The sequence below is a fragment of the Ranitomeya imitator genome, chromosome 2 (assembly GCF_032444005.1).
Source record: "Ranitomeya imitator isolate aRanImi1 chromosome 2, aRanImi1.pri, whole genome shotgun sequence".
NCBI lineage: Eukaryota > Metazoa > Chordata > Amphibia > Anura > Dendrobatidae > Ranitomeya > Ranitomeya imitator.
Window position 1 is genome coordinate 582,050,486 of NC_091283.1, and position 23,604 is coordinate 582,074,089.

At 45.8% G+C, this 23,604-nt stretch overlaps 1 protein-coding gene across 3 annotated transcripts in view; it reads right to left on the reverse strand.

Annotated features, from left to right (window-relative positions):
• The window catches only part of LOC138665079 (protein-glutamine gamma-glutamyltransferase E-like), a 159,635-nt gene that overhangs the window by 11,437 nt on the left and 124,594 nt on the right, over positions 1-23,604 (reverse strand). For all 3 annotated transcript variants that reach the window (XM_069752247.1, XM_069752249.1, XM_069752248.1), the window contains 3 exons: positions 14,915-15,086; positions 9,922-10,057; positions 850-953 (listed from right to left, as the gene is read on the reverse strand). In XM_069752247.1, the coding sequence (XP_069608348.1) occupies positions 850-953; positions 9,922-10,057; positions 14,915-15,086 (412 nt within the window). The remainder of the gene's footprint in view (positions 1-849; positions 954-9,921; positions 10,058-14,914; positions 15,087-23,604) is intronic.

Genomic DNA, 23,604 nt, shown 5'->3' on the forward strand with positions numbered 1-23,604 from the left:
AATTAGACTTTTGGCCACCAAGGTAAACACTATGTCTTGTGCCAAAACAAAACAGCTCATCACCCCAAGAACACCATCCCCACAGTGAAATATGGTGGTAGCAGAATCAGTCTGTGGGGATCTTTTTGCAACAGGGACAAGGAAAATAGTCAAGATGAAGATGGATGATACCAAATACAGTGATCTTCTTGACCAAAACCGTTTTCATTCTGTCAGTGATTTGAGACTGGGATGGGAGTTCAACTTCCAAAAAGACAATGCCATACTGCTAAAGCAATACTTGAGTGGTTTAATGGGAAATGTGTAAATGTTTTGGAGTGGCCTAGTAAAAACCCAGACCTTAATCCAATTGACAATCTGTAGTCAAACTTGAAGATTGCTCTCCATCAGAGGAAACCATCTAGCTTGAAGGAGCAGGAGCAGTTTTTTCATGAGGAATGGGAATAATCAAAGTGGCAAGATGAGAAAAGCTCATAAAGACTTATTCAAAGTGACTTGCTGTAATTGCCACCAAAGGAGGCTCTACATAGTTCTGACTTAAAGAGGATGAAATGCTATGCACACTGAAGTTTTCAGATATTTAGTCCTATTTGCTGTTTGCTTCACAATAAAAAGAAAACCAAATGTTCACAGTTGTAGGCATGTAATTTACATGAACTGTTGCAAGCCCCCCCCAAAAAAAAACGGGGGGGGGGGGGCGGGGTGAATACTTTTGCAAGCCACTGTAATAGTGCTAGACTTTTAGACACAACCTTAGGGTACCAGGCCTTCTATAACACCCTCCAAAGCATGAGTAATTCATTCACATTCACCCTGTGTAATCTAAGCAACAAACATTTATTATTGTACCTTCACTTAATTCCTGTGGAGTGGAGTCCAAAACCTGCCATCCATCATAAGCAGAGCCTAGGTCACTTCTGGTAAACCAAGCTTCTACCCAAACATGAAAGTTCCTATGAAGTCAAAACAGTTTTCAGAGATATACCAGTTTCTGACTTGCTATATCGCAGTATCGCAGATTCAGTATCAGAAATCTGCTTACATGGAAAATTTCTTTTAGCCCACATGCCTAAAATGTTATCCCTTCTGTAATCTTCATATGCCATTATACTGTAGAAGAGGCGTAGCTAGTGTTTTGGTTCAGGGGGCGAAGCTTCTGAGTGGGCCCCTAACCAGGTAACCTTGATTACAACTCGCTGATGCGTACTAGTAGTGGAGGAGAACCTCAGCAGATGACCGCGCTGTTACTGAAGATAATCTCTATATAACGACCAACATGGATATTACCGCCATATGGTCAGTGGTAGATACCAGCCCTGCAGAACATATAAGAGATCACTGCACAGTTACAGATAATGTCTTACCGCTGATGTCCTTTCTGATGGAATCATTAATTTTTCCCGCCTTTTCCACCTGGCCCAGACCGACATGAAAACTTCTTCCAGCTACAACTCGTCTGCAAAGAATACAACAAAGACACGTTTCACTTCTCACATTCCTGCCCCATTACCATCTATTCCCACCCTGCACAAACTCCTCATCCTGCTGATATCCCAATACTGAGCCGCTGCCATATGTGTCCCTATTACTGCACCTGATACCCCAATACTGAGCCGCTACTGCCGTATGTGTGCCTATTACTGCCCCTGATACCCCAATACTGAGCCGCTGCTGCGGTATGTGCCCCTATTACTGCACCTGATACCCCAATACTGAGCCACTGCTGCCGTATGTGACCCTAATACTGCCCTTGATACCCCAATACTGAGCCGCTGCTGCCATATGTGTCCCTATTACTGCCCCTGATACCCCAATACTGAGCCGCTGCTGCCATATGTGTCCCTATTACTGCCCCTGATACCCCAATACTGAGCCACTGCTGCCATATGTGACCCTAATACTGCCCCTGATACCCCAATACTGAGCCGCTGCTGCCATATGTGTCCCTATTACTGCCCCTGATACCCCAATACTGAGCCGCTGCTGCCATATGTGTCCCTATTACTGCCCCTGATACCCCAATACTGAGCCACTGCTGCCATATGTGTCCCTATTACTGCACCTGATTCCCCAATACTGAGCCACTGCTGCCGTATGTGACCCTAATACTGTCCCTGATACCCCAATACTGAGCCGCTGATGCCATATGTATCCCTATTACAGCATCTGATACCCCAATACTGAGCCGCTGCTGCTGTATGTGTCCCTATTACTGCACCTGATACCCCAATACTGAGCCGCTGCTGCCGTATGTGTCCCTATTACTGCTCCTGATACCCCAATACTGAGCCGTTGTTGCCATATGTGTCCCTAATACTGCTCCTGATACCCCAATACTGAGCCGCTGCTGCTGTATGTGTCCCTATTACTGCCCCTGATACCCAATAATGAGCCACTGCTGCCGTATGTGACCCTATTACTGCCCCTGATACCCCAATGCTGAGCCGCTGCTGCCGTATGTGTCCCTATTACTGCCCGATACCCCAATACTGAGCCGCTGCCGAATAATAAAGCCCTGTGTGCCCCTTTCATAGTCACAGTAACCTGGGTTCCCCTATAACAATAAGTGCCCACTTTACGTTTAATAATGTCCCGAGTCTCCCCCTGTACAGCTCCCCTATACACAGCATGATGCTCTCTTATACACAGTATAATGCCCCCTCACTGTATAGTACCACCCACACAGTATACTGACCCCTTAGTAGCCCCCAAACTGTTTGATGGCTCCAACAATGTATAATGACCCCCGCACTGTAATCTCCATACTGTATGATGGCCCGCTAGATAGCCCCCATATACAGTAGCATAATGCACCAAATAGTCCACAATATAGTATAATGCACTCCCCATAGGCAGACTCTATAGTATGAGGCAGCCCCCATAGTCAGACCCTGTAATAAGTCAGCACCCCCAGTCAGACCCTGTAATAAGGCAGCACCCCTATAGTCAGACCCTGTAATAAGGCAGCACCCCTATAGGCAGACCCTGTAGTAAGGCTGCCCGCATAGTCAGACTCTGTAATAAAGCAGCCCCCCTAATCAGACCCTGTAATAAGGCAGCCACCATAGTCAAACCCTGTAATAAGGCAGCACCCTATAGGCAGACACTGTAGTAAGGCAGCACCCCCATAGTCAGACCCTGTAATAAGGCAGCACCCCCAGTCAGACCCTGTAATAAGGCAGCCCCCATAGTCAGACCCTGTAATAGGGCAGCCCCATAGTCAGACCCTGTAATAAGGCAGCCCCCTCATAGTCAGACCCTGTAGTAAGGCAGCTGCCCCATAGGCAGACCCTGTAATAAGACAACCCCCTCATAGTCAGACCCTGTAATAAGGCAGCTGCCCCATAGGCAGACCCTGTAATAAGGCAGCCCCCTCATAGTCAGACCCTGTAATAAGGCAGCCCCCCATAGGCAGACCCTGTAATAAGGCGGCCCCCTCATAGTCAGACCCTGTAATAAGGCAGCCCCTCATAGTCAGACCCTGTAATAAGGCAGCCGCCCCATAGTCAGACCCTGTAATAAGGCAGCCCCCCCATAGGCAGACCCTGTAATAAGGCAGCCCCCATAGTCAGACCCTGTAATAAGGCAGCCCCCATAGTCAGACCCTGCAATAAGGCAGTCCCCCATAGTCAGACCCTGTAATAAGGCAGCCCCCATAGTCAGACCCTGCAATAAGGCAGCCCCCACAGTCAGACCCTGTAATAAGGCAGCCCCCTCATAGTCAGACCCTGTAGTAAGGCAGCTGCCCCATAGGCAGACCCTGTAATAAGACAACCCCCTCATAGTCAGACCCTGTAATAAGGCAGCTGCCCCATAGGCAGACCCTGTAATAAGGCAGCCCCCTCATAGTCAGACCCTGTAATAAGGCAGCCCCCCATAGGCAGACCCTGTAATAAGGCGGCCCCCTCATAGTCAGACCCTGTAATAAGGCAGCCCCTCATAGTCAGACCCTGTAATAAGGCAGCCGCCCCATAGTCAGACCCTGTAATAAGGCAGCCCCCCCATAGGCAGACCCTGTAATAAGGCAGCCCCCATAGTCAGACCCTGTAATAAGGCAGCCCCCATAGTCAGACCCTGCAATAAGGCAGTCCTCCATAGTCAGACCCTGTAATAAGGCAGCCCCCATAGTCAGACCCTGCAATAAGGCAGCCCCCACAGTCAGACCCTGTAATAAGGCAGCCGCCCCATAGTCAGACCCTGTAATAAGGCAGCCCCCCATAGGCAGACCCTGTAATAAGGCAGCCCCCACAGTCAGACCCTGTAATAAGGCAGCCCCCATAGGCAGATCCTGTAATAAGACGGCAGATTTCCCCCCCCCCAAAAAAAAAAATACTTACTCTCTTCTTCCTGGTTCCTGCGCTGCTCCTGCTGATCTCCTGACAGCGGGCGCCAGGCAGTGACGTCATCGCGCCCGCTGTCAGTGTCAGAGACGTCAGATGGCGACACTGACAGGGGGATGATGGGAGAAGGAGCGTAGCGCTCCTTCTCCCTTCATTGCGATCAGCTGTATCGGCTAAATGCCGGTACAGCTGATCTTCCGATGACGGCGGGAAGCCCACTGCTGGCACCGGGCCCCCCCGTCTGCTCAGGGGCCCCATATCGGCAGAGCAGGGAGATCGATTCTCCCTGCTCTGCTGCAGAATGTAACTGTATCGGCGCGCAGCTCCGGGTGGGCCCCCTCAGAGCACCGGGCCCAGGGCGCCCGTACCCTCTCCCCCCCAGTAGCTACCCTACTGTACTGTAGTAAAAATTTTGTTGCATCCATAGGCCTCGATTCATCATTGCCTTTGCGCCTGTTTTTGTCTTGTTTTTCACCCAAATTAACTTTTTATGTGCACTTTTTTTGAACTTTTTGTTATGTACTTGTATGTATTTTTTTTTCTGCTTCATGAGTCGAAAGAATCCTTAATTGCTAAACTTAATTCAGGAATTGTGACTTTAAAATGTGAAATTGAATTTCTGTCCTCTTTGGGGTATTTTTGAGTATGTATCTGCCACCTTAAGAAGATAAAATATTTCATGAAAGGATAAAAAGTAAAAACATTTTTGGTTTTGTGTCAAATTCATGAATTGCGTGCCCCAATTAGATGAGTTTGACCAATTTGGACAATAATGCAATATCAGGCTGCTCTGGTGTATTAAAGAATCCTTAGGACAAATATGAGTTTTCCACAATGTGTTTCAAAGCTGGACTAGTGTCTTATAAAAGTGAAAAACAAACAAACAAGGATTCCATTTTTCCCCAAAATGTCTGTTTTAACTGTCTTGTTCAAGCACTGTTTTGAACTGAAGGTATTGGAAATATTTGTACACCCGCTTCAGCTTCTCTGCTCGACTTTGCCATGCTCAGACTGAGTACATTTGTCAGGAGTATGAGCATAGGGGAGGAAAGAAGTGAAGCTGACACAGTAGGGTAAGGAGGAGAACCGGGCCACGGGTACCTGTCCTTTGTCGGGTCCAGAACTGTCGAGGCTGTCTCTTCTGTTTTCCAGGGGAAAGAGTAAGAGATCGGACAGACCTTTCACTCGGAAGCTGGGGGTGTGGCTAAGCGGCAGTAGCCACAGCGCACGCAGAAGCAGTTAGTCTTGCCGGGAACAGGCAACGTGCAGCACACAGAGAGGAGTGCTCTGTCCCTGGAGCACCGGGACTGCGCCAGCCCAAGGCCGTGTACTCCCGCAGTCTCCAGCGAGGATTCCAGAGAGTGAAGTGCAGTGTACCCGGTAACTGGCAGAGAACGAGGTGCTGTGCGCTTCATGACCGTGAGTACAGCGCACATGCCGCATAGAGAAAACTGGGTACTGGACAGACGTTTGTGGCCCACCTTACCAGTATATACCTGTCTGCTCATGTTGGACCCCGATAGTGCTGCGGCCTTGTTTGCTCCAGCCGCATATACTTATAGACTAGGGGCTCAGTGGGAGGTGCCAGAGACCGAACGCTGTCACCAGAAGACGGACTGCCGTTACTAGCAGAACCTTTTTTTTGGACAAGCACCGCACCAGCCGTTGTTGGCGCTACTAACCCTCAAGTAGTATCTACAGTCTGAGGAACATCTGACACGATAAGTGTACAAAAAGAACTGCCGTTTCCATGTTCATTAACTCTGCATATCCTTTCAAATTGGACTGATTATTCCCTCGTTTAAGCCTTCATCTCCCTGCAAGGAGTTAACCCCCTGTTCAATTAAAATGGTAAAAATTGTTAACCCTTGCTCTGCCTCCTGTCTGTCACTGCATTCCGACCCTACTCACAGTAGTATAGACATTTAGTAGTATTGCCCTGTATGCAGTTTAAAACAGATCATCTAAAGTGCATGAAGCAAAAACTTAAAATAGCCCTTTCAGCATGAAGTTTCAGAAGGAAGCAAATTAAAGGGAACCTGTCAGCAGTTTTGGCCGCTATAAGACGTGGCCACCGCCTTTCAGGGCTTATCTACAGCATTCTATAATGCTGTAGAAGCCCCTTGTCCAACCTGAAAAATTAGAAAAATAAGCTTTATTATACTCACTCCGGGGAGGGGGGGGGGGGCTCGGGTGCGGTCAGATGGGTGTCGCCGGTCCGGCGGCTCCCATCTTCTTGCGACAACGCCCTCCTGCTTGCCTAGTGGCTTCCCGGCATCACGCTCCAGCGCAGGTGTACTTATCTGCCCTATTGAGGGCAGAGTAAAGTACTGCAGTGCGCAGGTGCCGGGAAAAGTCAGAGAGGCCCAGTGCCTGCGCACTGCAGTACTTTGCTCTGCCCTCAACAAGGCAGATAAGTAAGCCTGCACGGGATCCTGATGCAGGAGAGCGATGAAGCAAGCAGGAGGGTGGTGTTGCAAGAAGATGGGAGTCGCCTGATCCGGACCTGCTATACCCATAGGACCGGACCTGTTGAGTACAGTAAAACCTTCAGTGAGCACAGTAAAACTTATTTTTTCTGCAGTTTTTATTTTTTATTTTAGTTTATTTTTTATTTTTCTATTTTTCTATTTTTGTACAGTGAGTACAGTAAAACTAATTTTTCTTCTCTTGCAGGTCGGATTGGGGGCTTTTCTACAGCATTATAGAATGCTTATAGCGGCCAAAACAGGTGACAGGTTCGCTTTAAGGTAATGGTGCATATTACAAAGATTCACGATTGTGCAAAGTGATAAAAAAAAGTTAAAAGATGCATTCCCATCTATATTTTTTAACTAAATGTGTGTATGTAGTTATGTAGTGTGATTATAAAAGACTTCCAGCTCACGCACAGAGCACAGAGGCTAGTCAGAGGCTAGTCTGAAGAGAGGTGACATCGCCAATAAGAGGAACAGAATGGTGCTGGATCATGGTAAAGGCAGTGGTGGGTGGTGGTGGTGGTGGGGGGGAGGGGTGGAAGTGTATATACAACACCCACAAGACTTAGGGATATTTGGCTTTCGGGTGAAATTTCAGGATGAACCTAAAATGCACTCTGCATTTTTAAGGTGACCTTAATGTGACTGTCGCTAAACTTTGGAATGCCAATGTCCAACTGCTCAGTGTTTCAGTACTCGTTGCAAAACTTGTTGTTCTCTAACAAGGAGCCTAATGGCAAAATTCATAACAGGTGTTTGGTCCAAAAATCAGCCAATACATTTTGGGGTTCAATTAGAATTGATATTTAAAAAGTCCTCCACATCACACTGTTCAAATTTTGACATTATGAGACCAAGTTGACACCTAACAATTGATCAACAGAACCTCCCCAATGTGAGTCTTCAAGTAGGATGTTCCCAGGTGAAAGTGGTGATGGAGTTTAGCATATCAGAGTGTCATCAACAGGTTCCAACAGAGACAGAAACTGGAAGAGTCACAAAAAGGTAGAGAATTTGATTCCGTCCTTTGGCCACATCCTACGCTGATGACTGATTCATAGTGAACAATGCTTTTTGGAATTGTATGATTAATGCCACACAACTCCAGACACATTTAACAGAGGTGAGAGGCACCAAGTTTCATGTCAGACCATTCGAAACAGTTTACATTAATGCTGTCTGCATGCTAGAAGACCTGCATAGGTACCTGACCACATAACCAGGCACAGGCGTCAGTCTTGCATGGACCAGGGAGCCTCAGTGCTGTTCACTGATTGAAGTAGATTCACGCAGAGCAGAAATGTTGGCGCCAATGATGTTGGAGACATCAAGGAGAAAACTATTCATCAGCCACTGTTGTCAATAAAGAATTGCCTTATAATTTGTGAATGATACAGTGACAAGCACCAACTACCTGAAGAACAAAATTAATCCAGTCATTGTGCCTCTGAATGAACAACACACGCCTAATTTCATTTTCATAGATGACAATGCGTCAGCTCAGTGAGGTCGCATCATTAGGGAATGGCTGCTGAAAACTGGGGTACATCAAATGGCATGGCCTGCACATGTTTTGGACCTGAGTCCCAGTTTTTTATGGGATCAGCCGAGTCTCATTGTAGAGGCTCGTAACTCTGTTCCCCAGAATCTCAATGACCTGAGGCCACCCTTCGGGAAGAGTGATATGCCATGCCTCAGCAGATAATAACTCTACTTGTGAACAGCATGAGACATCGTTGTCAAGCTGTAATTTAGCTCAAGGCCACATGACAAGTTATTGAGACATTCACATTTTTTTGTTGGGGTATATCCACCACTGTTGACTTTTCTTTTAGTAAATTGTTGAGTTGAGGAAATTACTATTGCATGCCTATACTAAAATGCCGTACTTTCACAATAAAATGTCACTCTAGAGTGAACTTTAAGTTTTTGGTAAATTTCACCCGAAAGCCAAATAACCCAACTTTGTGAGTAATGTATATATTACATACACACACACACACACACACACACACACACACTATGTACAAGATTATATTGTGAGTTTGCCATATAGACCCATCATATCACAATCATTTAATGCACAAATAAAATGCCAGATAACACGGCTATATACAGTCCAAATAATATATTATTATTATTTATTTATATAGCACCATTGGTACCATGGTGCTGAACATGAGAATGGGTTACATACAAGTTACAGATATCACAGTAAACAAACTAACAATGACGGACTGATACAGAGGGGAGAGGACCGTGCCCTTGCGGGCTTACATTCTACAGATGGTGGGGAAGGAGACAGTAGGTTGAGGGTTGCAGGAGTTCCGGTGTTGCTGATGTATATATCATACACTACTAAATATCACTCATTTAAATAATGGTTGCAATGTAATTCTGAGGTTTCGCTCCATGTGCCTTCCTGGGTCATATCAGCTTAAGTTTCCACTGACTTAAACAATCCTTCCCTTTTAGCTATGTGTAATATGATGAATAAAGCCTTCTATACAAATGTATTTAGGCATCGACTAACTGGACAAGAGTTCGACAGCAGAAACATAAGGGGAAGTTACATAAAAGAAAAAGAGAAAGAGAGAAAGAAAGAAAGAAAGAAAGAAAGAAAGAAAAAGAAGAAAAAGAAAAAGAGAAAGAAAGAAAAAGAGAAAAGAAAGAAAGAAAGAACAAAAGGAAAAAAGAAAAAGAAGAAAAAGAGAAAGAGAAAGAAAGAAAAAGAAAAAGAAGAGAAAGAAAGAAAAAAGAAAAAGAAAGAAAAAAGTAAAAGAAAGAAAAAGAGAAGGAAAGAAAGTAAGAAAGAAAGAAAGAAAGAGAACGAAAAAGAGAAGGAAAGAGAGTAAGAAAGAAAGAAAGAAAGAAAGAAAGAACGAACGAACGAACGAACGAACGAAAGAAAGAAAGAAAGAAAGAAAGAAAAAGACGTTGTGCTGATTTCCACACCCATTCTGGTGTCCCCCAAGGCAAAAACATTTTGAATTGGCCCCAGTCTGGGACTGGAGTATAGAAACTTTTGAGGACACATTGCTACAGCAGCTTTGCATTCCCTTCATCCTTAAGATCAGATCAGGAATACCCCATTTAATTCTCACCATATACTGTCTGATGTTTCTTCAGTTTCTTCTCCATCTTCATCAAAATAGCGGTCAATAAAGAGATTCTCGTCTGTATCATGGGCTGAGGAAAAATTAGTGATGACCCGTGCAGGTATACCCAGACATCTCAGCACTATAAATTATAATATGAATGAAATGGGTTAACATCTTAGCCATTTGTATAGATAACCATGTAGAACGAAAGAAGCACTTTAATCAAAATGTTTATCCTCCCAATCATTATATAACATTCTGTACTTACAGTTGCTCCTTTTCACTTCTACCCAGCTAATTCGTCTCTTTTGCATTAGGGAAATTGCAAAATTAAAAAAACGGACTAACTGAATCCTTCTAAGCTCTATGTAGAAATAGGAAGTCAATGTTCTCAATATTTCCTGTTTGAGTCATGAGTCTCTGCAAATGTCCATGACAGGGGTTAGGAGGAGGTAGCAACTGGGTCACTCATGAGTTGAAGAGAGGAATTATAAATATAGGGAAAAGTGACTTCCTGTTTTTATATAGGAGCAGAGAAAAGATTTATCTGGGTAGAAAGGCAAAATAAGCATATAATATGATAATTGCAAAATTTTCAAACACTTAATTTTTATGCCCTTAAATTAGGAGAGTTATGTCACACAAAATACCGTAGCTAAATAGTTAATAAACATTTTAAAAAATAAAGCTAGTGCAAAGTAGACATTTGGTAAACAATTTGTTTTTTGTTACGAAGTTAGAAGGGTTAAAACTTAAAAGCAATTTCATATTTCCAACAAAATTTACAAAACCATTTTTTGGGGGGGAGACCGCATCACATTTGAAGTGGATTTGAGGTTCTACGTGACTGAAAATTCCCAAAGGTAACACCATTCTAAAAACTGTATACCTCAAGGTGTTCAAAACCACATTCTAGAAATGTATTAACTACTTGATGGTGGCCCGATTCTAACGCATCGGGTATTCTAGAATATCTATGTAGTTTATTTATGAAGTTTTTTTAGAATAATGCAATTTATACACAGGATTCCAATTGGCAAAGCGTGGCTCAAATTCCGCGCCAATTCGCGGCCGGACTGCGTCTGTCGCTGATGGTTCGCGGCCAGCTGGGCGTGACCAATCAGTGAAGCCAGCGCCGACTCCAGGTTTTTGAGGGCCCCGGGCAAAAGAGTCTCAGTGGGCCCCCCTCTTTAACACATAACACGATTCATGATGCACAGATACAGCAGAGAAATATATCACAGCCAAGTAGAATATAACACAGCCCACGTAGCATAGAACACAGCCGACGTAGCATACAGCACAGCCACATAGCATATAGCACAGGCCACGTAGTATATAACACAGCCCACGTAGCATATAGCACAGCCCATGTAGCATATAGCACAGCCACGTAGCATAACAGCCACGTAGCATATAGCACAGCCACGTAGTATATAGCACAGCAACGTAGTATATAGCAAAGCCCACATAGTATAACACAGCCACGTGGCATATAGCACGGCAACGTAGTATATAGCACAGCCCACATAGTATATAACACAGCCCATGCAGTGTATAACAGCCCACGTTGTATATAACACAGGCCACGTAGTGTATAACACAGTTCACGTAGTATATAACACAGCCACGTAGTATACAGCACAGCCACATAGTATATTGCCCAGCCATGTATATTGCACAGCTATGTAGCATATAGCACAGCCCACGTAGTGTATAACAGCCCAAGTAGTATATAGCACAGCCCACGCAGTATATGGCACAGCCCATTTAGTATATAACACAGCCCATGCAGTATATAACACAGCCCACATAGTATATAACACAGCCCACATAGTATATAGCAATGTGGGCACCATATCCCTGTTAAATAAAAGAATTAAAATAAAAAATAGTTATATTCTCACCTTCCGGCGGCCATCGGATCCAGGCAAGGCATTTAGCGATGCTGCTCGCGACGCTCTGGTCCCAAGAATGCATTGCGGTCCCGCGAGATGATGACGTAGTGGTCTCGTGAGACCGCTATGTCATCATCTCACAAGACCACAATACATGGCCAGAAGCGTCGCGAGGAGCGGGAAAGGCGCCGGAAGGTGAGTATATAATGATATATTTTTTAAAAATTATTTTTAACATTAGATCTTTTTACTATAGATGCTGCATAGGCAGCATCAATAGTAAAAAGTTGGTCACACAGGGTTAATAGCAGCATTAACGGACTGTGTTACACCACGGCATAACGTGGTGTAACGCAGCCATTAACCCTGTGTGAGCGCTGACTGGAGGGGAGTATGGAGGGGGCACTGACAGAGAGTCGGAAGGGGCAAATTCGCGGCTGGACTGTGCCCATCGCTGATTGGTTGCTGCCTGCCGGCTGCGACCAATCAGCATCGCGGGATTTCCGTGACAGACAGAAAAACCGACAGACAAACAGACGGAAGTGCCCCTTAGACGATTATATATATAGATTCAGATGCTTCACAGGAATTAATGGAATGTGGAAGGAGAAAATCGAACATTTTACTTTTTTTCACCAAAATTATACTTTAGATGTAATTTTTTTTATTTTCACGAGAGTAACAGGAGAAAATGCACAACAAATTTTGGGGGTTATTTTTTTCCTGAGTACGCAGATACCACATATGTGAGGGGAAACTACTTTTTGGGCACACGGCAGGGCTCAAAGTATGAAGTGACATTTTGGAACACAGATTTTGAATGAATGTTCTGCAGGTGTTATGTCATGTTTGGAGAGTCCTGATGTGCCGAAACAGTGGAAACCCCCCGCAAGTTACCCCATTTTGTAAACTAGACCCCTCAAGGAATTTATTTAGATGTGTGGTGAGCAGTGACACCCTATATTTATTAGGTTAACAAGGAAAAATGGACCACAACATTTGTTGTGCAATTTCTGTTGAGAAAACCAATACCCTGAATTAGGCCAAAAACTACTTTTGAGGCACACTGCAAAGCTTAGAAGGGAAGAAGCGCCATATTGGAGTTGAGATTTTGCTGTATTGGTTTGAGGGTGCCATGTCACATTGTTAGAGCCCCTGAGGTAGCAGAACCCCAATAAGTGACCTCATTTTACGAACTACACCTCTCAATGAATTCTTCTACAGGTGCAGTGATCATATTGACAAAACAGGTGTGTAACAGAATTTTATACCATTGGGCAAGGAAGAAAACATAAATCACATTTTTACCACCAAAATTTAGATTTAGCCCTAGATTTTACATTTTCACACTGGGAAACAGGTTAAAATGGCATCAAAATGTGTCACACAATTTCTGCTGAATGTGGAAATATGTGGCTATACAGTTTTGCTTAGCCATACAGCGCGACTAAGGAGGCATTGAGCGCTATTTTCCTCCTGGAGTGCAAATTTTGTTATAATAGTTTGCAGACTCCATATTTAGAGCCTCACCCAGTGCTAGAAAAACAGTATCCCCCTTCAAGTGACCCCATATTGGATATTACACCCCTTTGGGAATTTATCTACAGGTGTGGTGATGATTTTGACTCCATGGGTGTTTTCCAGAAAAAAAACAGCAGTGGATGTTGAGGAGTTAAAATTGCTGCCGTGGTAGTGATCAGTATGTTTTGGTGACCAGTACAATACTCCCAGCTTATGCTTCTGGAGACATACTGTAGACCTGTAAATTAGGCGGCCAGCTATAGCAGATGCTCGATTTGGTTTAGGCACACTGTGGTGCTCAGAATGCAGGGGGCATTTGGATTTAGGAGTGCAGAATTTGCTGAATTTCTTGGGGGGAGGGTTGGTGAGGGCAAGGAGCTACACCGCTTTTCCGGAGCCTTCATACTACCAATAACGTGGAAGCCCCCCCATATTTCGGTTAACAGATGATGGAGCTGGGCATGGACTTTTTTTTTGCGGATTGATTTGAAGCTTTTGTTGAAACTTTTTTCATAACATTTGGGATCACATTTATCTGGAGCTTTACGCTGAGCATTTATATTGGGGTTTCCATCATCAAAATCTCCAAGTTATGTGATTCAGATGAGACCCCCAAGGGATCCGCTCACTATAATGCAGCAGCAAAGTTACTCTGGACTCTGTCTGGCCTCTGTTCAGTGATGTCTTTCTTTTCAGAGGTACACAAAACAGTGGTTGACCGTCTTTTTAGGCGTGCATAAAAGCACGGATCATAGGCAGCCACACGGCGTCTACAGGTCTTGGCCCCAGGTTTTCAATTTGTATAAGGGCTAATATGAGATATTACACAAAAAACTGTGGTCCATTTATCCTCAGTGTGCCTATACCCTACATATCATTGGGAACTACTTTTCAGGTGAGTGGAAAGCTCAGAAGGAAAGGGTGTAGTGCTGATTTTGTTGTTATAGTTTGTGGGCTGGCCTCTGAGGTGCCAGAACAGCAGAACCCCCTCCATAAGTTACCCTATTTTACAAATTACGCCTCAATGAATTTATTTAGGGGTGCAGTGATTATATTGACATCACAGGTATCACAAAATGTTATACCATTGGGCGATGAAGAAAAATTTATTACATTTTATCATCATATATTTTACATTTTAACATGGAAAAATGGATAAAAATGGCATCAAAGTTTTTCAAACAATTTCTGATGAATGCATGCTTTGGCATCTGCAGATCAGTGATATTTTAAGATTACAGGTAGTTTCAACAGTCAAGGCACGTTTATCCTTGTTACAATGAAGCAGTAGTATACATGCTTGACCACTGCTCTATTCATTTTCTATGCGATAGCCGGAGACAGCTATTTGTAGCATTCGCCAGTCCTACAGAGAATGGATTAAGCATCAAACTGCAACCTGCATTCTAATGTAGATAAATGTACCCATTCTGGTGATGAGTTGGGTTCCCAGGACACACTCTGATCTCGAAAATATCACTTCTCCTTTTCACATAACTTTTGAGCCTTCCAATGGAGGTACGTGTTGGGAGGATTTCCTGATGTATAGTATAAACACAGTAAAGTATTTTACAGACCTGTACAGAGAACTCCAGCAAAGACCCAACATTGCCCAAATTTAACAGGTCCACTTTCCATCCACTTGCGGAGGATGTCAGCGCTTCCATTCCATTTTGTTGGTCTCTCTCCTGTGGAATAATCCCCGCTCCAGTTCCCCATGACTACTCCGGAGTCATCTTGACTATTAATCTTAAAACAAGAATATGTGTACAAGATTTACAATGATCAAGTAAACGAGTACATTTCTATTAAGTCATGGGGTGGGTGCGGGGCTTAAGCAGAATTGTAGATTCATCCATTATGTCTAGGTATATAAAAGTGGCATATAGTGCTCGGATCCAAAAACAGACAGATAATGGCTCAGATTCATCAAAGCAATTTCACGAGAACTCTGGAATAAATTGCTTTGAGGAAAGGGAAAAAAACACACCATGCAGAATTTTGGCACAACCTTGAAGTTGCACTAAAATTATGAGTTTTGCAGTTTTCATGCCAGTTTTGACAAAATGGGCGTAACTGAGTACATCTTGGGTCTGACACCACGACTTGGCCGATTTATGAGTGTCTGTGTCATTCCTTATGCCAGTAATCTTAATCCAGTTAGGAACTAAAGTAAGATTTCTGGAATGGCAGACAGAGGTGTACACTAGAGTTGAGCGACCTTGACCTTTTTAGAGTCGAGCCGGGTTTCGCGAAACCCGACTATCTCAAAAGTCGGGTCGAGTGAAATCGGCCGATTATGACGTAAAGTCGGGATCGACCGAAACACGAAACCCAATGCAAGTCAATGGGGCAGCATAGTCGGCAGTGAGTGGGGGCCAGGAAAACACCTAGAGTGCCCATTTTAATGTCAAAACCATCCATTCTTCTTAATGAAGCTTGTCAAGCGTAATTTACCTTATAATAATTGGAAGGCATTTGAAATTGGGGTTCATTTGGCTAAAGTTGTGGTGGGTAGGGCTGGTTCAAGTAATTAGTGGGCCCAGGAAATCTGGACCACATCACGGCAGTGGAGCAGGGAGAGGTAAGTATTTCAACTTTGCAAGTGCTGTGAACCTGAGCAAGCAGGGGGGGCCCACTCGTTGGCATTGGCACTGGCACAGGGCCCCTCAAAGTACAGCGGTGTGTTTGCACGGCGGGGGCGCCTCCCACCGGCAGCAACACTTTTGCGTACCATGAGAGGCCCTGTGCCAGTGACGTCGCCAACTAGTATTCCTCCCCCCACCTGATGAAGGAACCTGCACTTTCATCTGCACCTTCCTGTTTGTCCCCGTGTAAGGTGGTATGGTATGCGGGAAGGGGGACCTGACTTTCAGCAGGGTCACAATCTTGCAGTGTAGCGTGCACGGGAAATGTTGCGTTATGGGTCAATGTACCAGCAGACTCATCTATCACTGGCTGGGCAATGGGCAGGATGAGGAGGAAACACAGATATAGGCCCAAAGAATAAAGTGGGCTAAATTCAGTTCAAAATTGGTAACACAGGACTAATCAGGGGGCATTGCAGTGGAGGACAACTGGAATGAGAGGCTGACACAGAGAGTAGGCCCAAATCATTAAGTAGTCGAAATGCAGTTCAAAATTGGCAACAGTAGTAAACAGGCGGCACAGCTTTGTTCAGTGGAGGAGAACAGCAAGGAGTGGCAGACACCGATAGTAGGCCCCAACCCAACTAGTAGGCCAAATGCAGTCTAACATTAACAACTACTTAACGAGCGCCTGAAAACGGAATTTCAGGACAGGAAACCAGGAGAACAGCAAGGAGCGGCAGACACCGATAGTAGGCCCCAAACCAACTAGTACGCCAAATGCAGTTGTTCCGTTTAACCACAATTTAATGAGAGCCTGAAGATAGAAGTTCAGGAAAGGCAACCTGGAGAACACCTTGGAGTGGAACACACCATCTCTCTACACCCCATACCCAATTTGTAGGCCTAATGCAGCGTAGTTTCCAACAACTACTAAACGAGAGCATGATGATCGAAGCATTGGCGAGGAAACCTGGGGAACACCTTGGAGTGGAACACACCATCTCTCTACAGTGGAACACACCATCTCTCTACACCCCATACCCAATTTGTAGGCCTAATGCAGCGTAGTTTCCAACAACTACTAAACGAGAGCCGGAAGATCGAAGCTCAGGAAAGGCAACCTGGAGAACACCTTGGAGTGGAACACACCATCTCTCTACACCCCATACCCAATTTGTAGGCCCAATGCAGCGTAGTTTCCAACAACTACTAAACGAGAGCCGGAAGATCGAAGCAATGGAGAGGAAACCTGGGGAACACCTTGGAGTGTAACACACCATCTCTCTACACCCCATACCCAATTTGTAGGCCTAATGCAGCGTAGTTTCCAACAACTACTAAACGAGAGCATGATGATCGAAGCAATGGAGAGGAAACCTGGGGAACACCTTGGAGTGGAACACACCATCTCTCTACACCCCATACCCAATTTGTAGGCCTAATGCAGCGTAGTTTCCAACAACTACTAAACGAGAGCATGATGATCGAAGCATTGGCGAGGAAACCTGGGGAACACCTTGGAGTGGAACACACCATCTCTCTACAGTGGAACACACCATCTCTCTACACCCCATACCCAATTTGTAGGCCTAATGCAGCGTAGTTTCCAACAACTACTAAACGAGAGCCGGAAGATCGAAGCAATGGAGAGGAAACCTGGGGAACACCTTGGAGTGTAACACACCATCTCTCTACACCCCATACCCAATTTGTAGGCCTAATGCAGCGTAGTTTCCAACAACTACTAAACGAGAGCATGAAGATCGAAGCAATGGAGAGGAAACCTGGGGAACACCTTGGAGTGGAACACACCATCTCTCTACACCCCATACCCAATTTGTAGGCCTAATGCAGCGTAGTTTCCAACAACTACTAAACGAGAGCATGATGATCGAAGCATTGGCGAGGAAACCTGGGGAACACCTTGGAGTGGAACACACCATCTCTCTACAGTGGAACACACCATCTCTCTACACCCCATACCCAATTTGTAGGCCTAATGCAGCGTAGTTTCCAACAACTACTAAACGAGAGCTGGAAGATCGAAGCAATGGAGAGGAAACCTGGGGAACACCTTGGAGTGTAACACACCATCTCTCTACACCCCATACCCAATTTGTAGGCCTAATGCAGCGTAGTTTCCAACAACTACTAAACGAGAGCATGAAGATCGAAGCAATGGAGAGTAAACCTGGGGAACACCTTGGAGTGGAACACACCATCTCTCTACACCCCATACCCAATTTGTAGGCCTAATGCAGCGTAGTTTCCAACAACTACTAAACGATAGCATGATGATCGAAGCATTGGCGAGGAAACCTGGGGAACACCTTGGAGTGGAACACACCATCTCTCTACAGTGGAACACATCATCTCTCTACACCCCATACCCAATTTGTAGGCCTAATGCAGCGTAGTTTCCAACAACTACTAAACGAGAGCTGGAAGATCGAAGCAATGGAGAGGAAACCTGGGGAACACCTTGGAGTGTAACACACCATCTCTCTACACCCCATACCCAATTTGTAGGCCTAATGCAGCGTAGTTTCCAACAACTACTAAACGAGAGCATGAAGATCGAAGCAATGGAGAGGAAACCTGGGGAACACCTTGGAGTGGAACACACCATCTCTCTACACCCCATACCCAATTTGTAGGCCTAATGCAGCGTAGTTTCCAACAACTACTAAACGAGAGCATGATGATCGAAGCATTGGCGAGGAAACCTGGGGAACACCTTGGAGTGGAACACACCATCTCTCTACAGTGGAACACACCATCTCTCTACACCCCATACCCAATTTGTAGGCCTAATGCAGCGTAGTTTCCAACAACTACTAAACGAGAGCCGGAAGATCGAAGCAATGGAGAGGAAACCTGGGGAACACCTTGGAGTGGAACACACCATCTCTCTACACCCCATACCCAATTTGTAGGCCTAATGCAGCGTAGTTTCCAACAACTACTAAACGAGAGCATGATGATCGAAGCATTGGCGAGGAAACCTGGGGAACACCTTGGAGTGGAACACACCATCTCTCTACAGTGGAACACACCATCTCTCTACACCCCATACCCAATTTGTAGGCCCAATGCAGCGTAGTTTCCAACAACTACTAAACGAGAGCCGGAAGATCGAAGCTCAGGAAAGGCAACCTGGGGAACACCTTGGAGTGTAACATACCCTCTCTCTACACCACGGAAGGGATGATTCTTAGGAAGGAAGGCTGTCGGAAAGAAGCAGGGCGCATCTGAGGGTGATTATATTCTTATTAGGTATATACTCACCCTCGGACGCGCCCTGCTTCTTTATTTGTAATGAATGTTTATTTGCAATGTGGTTTTGACTTACTCTATTTTTTTGGTAAATAATGATTTTATTATTTTCATTGTTTTGCATCTTCTTGGCAATAATATAAAGAAGACGCGACAGGACAACACTCGGTGGATGCCATATCTGTGTTTAAAATTGAAAAAACCTTTCAGTTAACTACTTGCAGGAGAAAGTTATTGTAGCTGGTGGCCATTTTTAGTACTGTACCAGATTTTTGTTGTATGTGTTTGTTTTTAATGTTAAAATGTCTGCATTTGATATCTCTCCAGTATTTTCTTTTTTATAAGCAAAATACTTATTTTTATATTTTCTGATGTTGGTTCCAGGGGTACACGGGCAGCAGTGTTGTGGTCAGTGGAGGACTAGTGGAAGGAGTGACCGCAGACAGGCATCGAAGGCCTAAAATAATAACACATGGCTGTAGGCAATTTTAAATTGGTTCCAGGGGTACACGGGCAGCAGTGGTGTGGTCAGTGGAGGCCTAGTGGAAGGAGTGACCACAGACAGGCATCGAAGGCCTAAAATAATAACACATGGCTGTAGGCAATTTTAAATTGGTTCCAGGGGTACACGGGCAGCAGTGGTGTGGTCAGTGGAGGCCTAGTGGAAGGAGTGACCGCAGACAGGCATCGAAGGCCTAAAATAATAACACATGGCTGTAGGCAATTTTAAATTGGTTCCAGGGGTACACGGGCAGCAGTGGTGTGGTCAGTGGAGGCCTAGTGGAAGGAGTGACCGCAGACAGGCATCGAAGGCCTAAAATAATAACACATGGCTGTAGGCAATTTTAAATTGGTTCCAGGGGTACACGGGCAGCAGTGGTGTGGTCAGTGGAGGCCTAGTGGAAGGAGTGACCGCAGACAGGCATCGAAGGCCTAAAATAATAACACATGGCTGTAGGCAATTTTAAATTGGTTCCAGGGGTACACGGGCAGCAGTGGTGTGGTCAGTGGAGGCCTAGTGGAAGGAGTGACCGCAGACAGGCATCGAAGGCCTAAAATAATAACACATGGCTGTAGGCAATTTTAAATTGGTTCCAGGGGTACACGGGCAGCAGTGGTGTGGTCAGTGGAGGCCTAGTGGAAGGAGTGACCGCAGACAGGCATCGAAGGCCTAAAATAATAACACATGGCTGTAGGCAATTTTAAATTGGTTCCAGGGGTACACGGGCAGCAGTGGTGTGGTCAGTGGAGGCCTAGTGGAAGGAGGGACCGCAGACAGGCTTCGAAGCCCTAACATAATAAATTGGGCTGGCTGTAGGCAATTTTAAATTGGTTCCAGGGGTACACGGGCAGCAGTGGTGTGGTCAGTGGAGGCCTAGTGGAAGGAGTGACCACAGACAGGCATCGAAGGCCTAACATAACAAAAATGTCAATACAATGGTATTGTCAGTGGCAGGCATTGAAGGATGTCAGCGCATAGACTAAACATTGGTGGAGCTGTGAGATAATTTTGCAAGTGGTAGAGCACTGTTTGAGCTGGGGGGGGGAACTGTCTTGTGGCCGGCGGTACAGGCCCAGGGCCCCTCATATTACAACGGTGTGTCTGACGTTGGGTGCGCACCACCACCACCAGAGACACTTTATTGTACTAGGAGGGACCGAGTGGCAGTGCCGTCGACCAAAAGCGGGCTCACCCACCTCTTCAGACAAACTGCACTCTCACGGGTGCTGTCGCCAAGTGTCGATACCACGGCCCCGTGTGGGGAGTTTGGCCATTTAGTGAGGTGTAAACATGTCGTATGCTGGACAATCAGGTGCAGAAAATTACGAGATTGGAAAAGGCATTCAGAATAGTCCACAGGCAAGACCTTTTCATAGGAAAGCTAGGTGTCAGCCGGGCAAGGTGGGGCAAAAGATTTCGAAATCCAGTTGTGGTTCATTTTAATGAAGGTTAGATCATCTACATTTTGGGTAGCCAGACGAGTCCTTTTTTCTGTTAGTATTGAACCTGCAGCACTGAATACTCTTTCTGATAGGACACTAGCTGCCGGGCAAGCAAGCTCCTGCAATGCATATTCTGCCAATTCTGGCCAGGTGTCTAATTTTGATGCCCAGTAATCAAATGGGAATGACGGTTGAGGGAGAACATCGATAAGGGATGAAAAATAGTTTGTAACCATACTGGACAAATGTTGTCTCCTGTCACTTTGAATTGATGCTGCAGTACCTGTCCTGTCTGCGGTCATAGCAAAATCACTCCACAACCTGGTCAGAAAACCCCTCTGGCCAACGCCACTTCTGATTTCTGCCCCTCTAACTCCTCTGGTCTGCTGGCCCCTGCAGCTCGTGTGAGAACGATCACGGGCGCTGTGTGCAGGGAATGCCAGAAGCAAACGGTCAACAAGAGTTGATTGTTTGGTTGCTAATATTAGTTCCAAGTTCTCATGTGGCATTATATTTTGCAATTTGCCTTTATAGCGAGGATCAAGGAGGCAGGCCAACCAGTAATCATCATCATTCATCATTTTAGTTATGCGTGTGTCCCTTTTGAGGATACGTAAGGCATAATCCGCCATGTGGGCCAAAGTTCCAGTTCTCAAATCTGCGGTTGTGCTTGGTTGAGGGGCAGTTTCAGGCAAATCCACGTCACTTGTGTCCCTCAAAAAACCAGAACCCGGCCTTGCCGCGCCACCAATTTCCAGTGGCCCCGGAAAAGCTTCCTCATTAAAAATATAATCATCCCCATCATCCTCCTCGTCCTCCTCCTCCTCTTCGCCCGCTACCTCGTCCTGTACACTGCCCTGGCCAGACAATGGCTGACTGTCATCAAGGCTTTCCTCTTCCTCAGCTGCAGACGCCTGATCCTTTATGTGCGTCAAACTTTGCATCAGCAGACGCATTAGGGGGATGCTCATGCTTATTATGGCGTTGTCTGCACTAACCAGCCGTGTGCATTCCTCAAAACACTGAAGGACTTGACACATGTCTTGAATCTTCGACCACTGCACACCTGACAACTCCATGTCTGCCATCCTACTGCCTGCCCGTGTATGTGTATCCTCCCACAAAAACATAACAGCCCGCCTCTGTTCACACAGTCTCTGAAGCATGTGCAGTGTTGAGTTCCACCTTGTTGCAACGTCTATGATTAGGCGATGCTGGGGAAGGTTCAAAGAACGCTGATAGGTCTGCATACGGCTGGAGTGTACGGGCGAACGGCGGATATGTGAGCAAAGTCCACGCACTTTGAGGAGCAGGTCGGATAACCCCGGATAACTTTTCAGGAAGCACTGCACCACCAGGTTTAAGGTGTGAGCCAGGCAAGGAATGTGTTTCAGTTGGGAAAGGGAGATGGCAGCCATGAAATTCCTTCCGTTATCACTCACTACCTTGCCTGCCTCAAGATCTATAGTGCCCAGCCACGACTGCGTTTCTTTCTGCAAGAACTCGGACAGAACTTCCGCGGTGTGTCTGTTGTCGCCCAAACACTTCATAGCCAATACAGCCTGCTGACGTTTGCCAGTAGCTGCCCCATAATGGGAGACCTGGTGTGCAACAGTGGCAGCTGCGGATGGAGTGGTTGTGCGACTGCGGTCTGTGGACGAGCTCTCGCTTCTGCAGGAGGACGAAGAGGAGGAGGAGGGGGTGCGAACGGCTACAGCCAATTGTTTCCTAGACCGTGGGCTAGGCAGAACTGTCCCAAACTTGCTGTCCCCTGTGGACCCTGCATCCACCACATTTAGCCAGTGTGCCGTGATGGACACGTAACGTCCCTGGCCATGCCTACTGGTCCATGCATCTGTTGTCAGGTGCACCTTTGTGCTCACAGATTGCCTGAGTGCATGGACGATGCGCTCTTTAACATGCTGGTGGAGGGCTGGGATGGCTTTTCTGGAAAAAAAGTGTCGACTGGGTAGCTCGTAGCGTGGTACAGCGTAGTCCATCAGGGCTTTGAAAGCTTCGCTTTCAACTAACCGGTAGGGCATCATCTCTAACGAGATTAGTCTAGCTATGTGTGCGTTCAAACCCTGTGTACGCGGATGCGAGGCTAAGTACTTCCTTTTTCTAACCATAGTCTCATGTAGGGTGAGCTGGACTGGAGAGCTGGAGATCGTGGAACTAGCGGGGGTGCCGGTGGACATGGCAGACTGAGAGACGGTGGGAGATGGTATTGTTGCCGCCGGTGCCCTAGATGCAGTGTTTCCTACTACAAAACTGGTGATTCCCTGACCCTGACTGCTTTGGCCTGGCAAAGAAACCTGCACAGATACTGCAGGTGGTGCGGAAAATGGTGGCCCTACACTGCTGGAAGGGATGTTGCGTTGCTGACTAGCTTCATTGGCCGAGGGTGCTACAACCTTAAGGGACGTTTGGTAGTTAGTCCAGGCTTGCAAATGCAT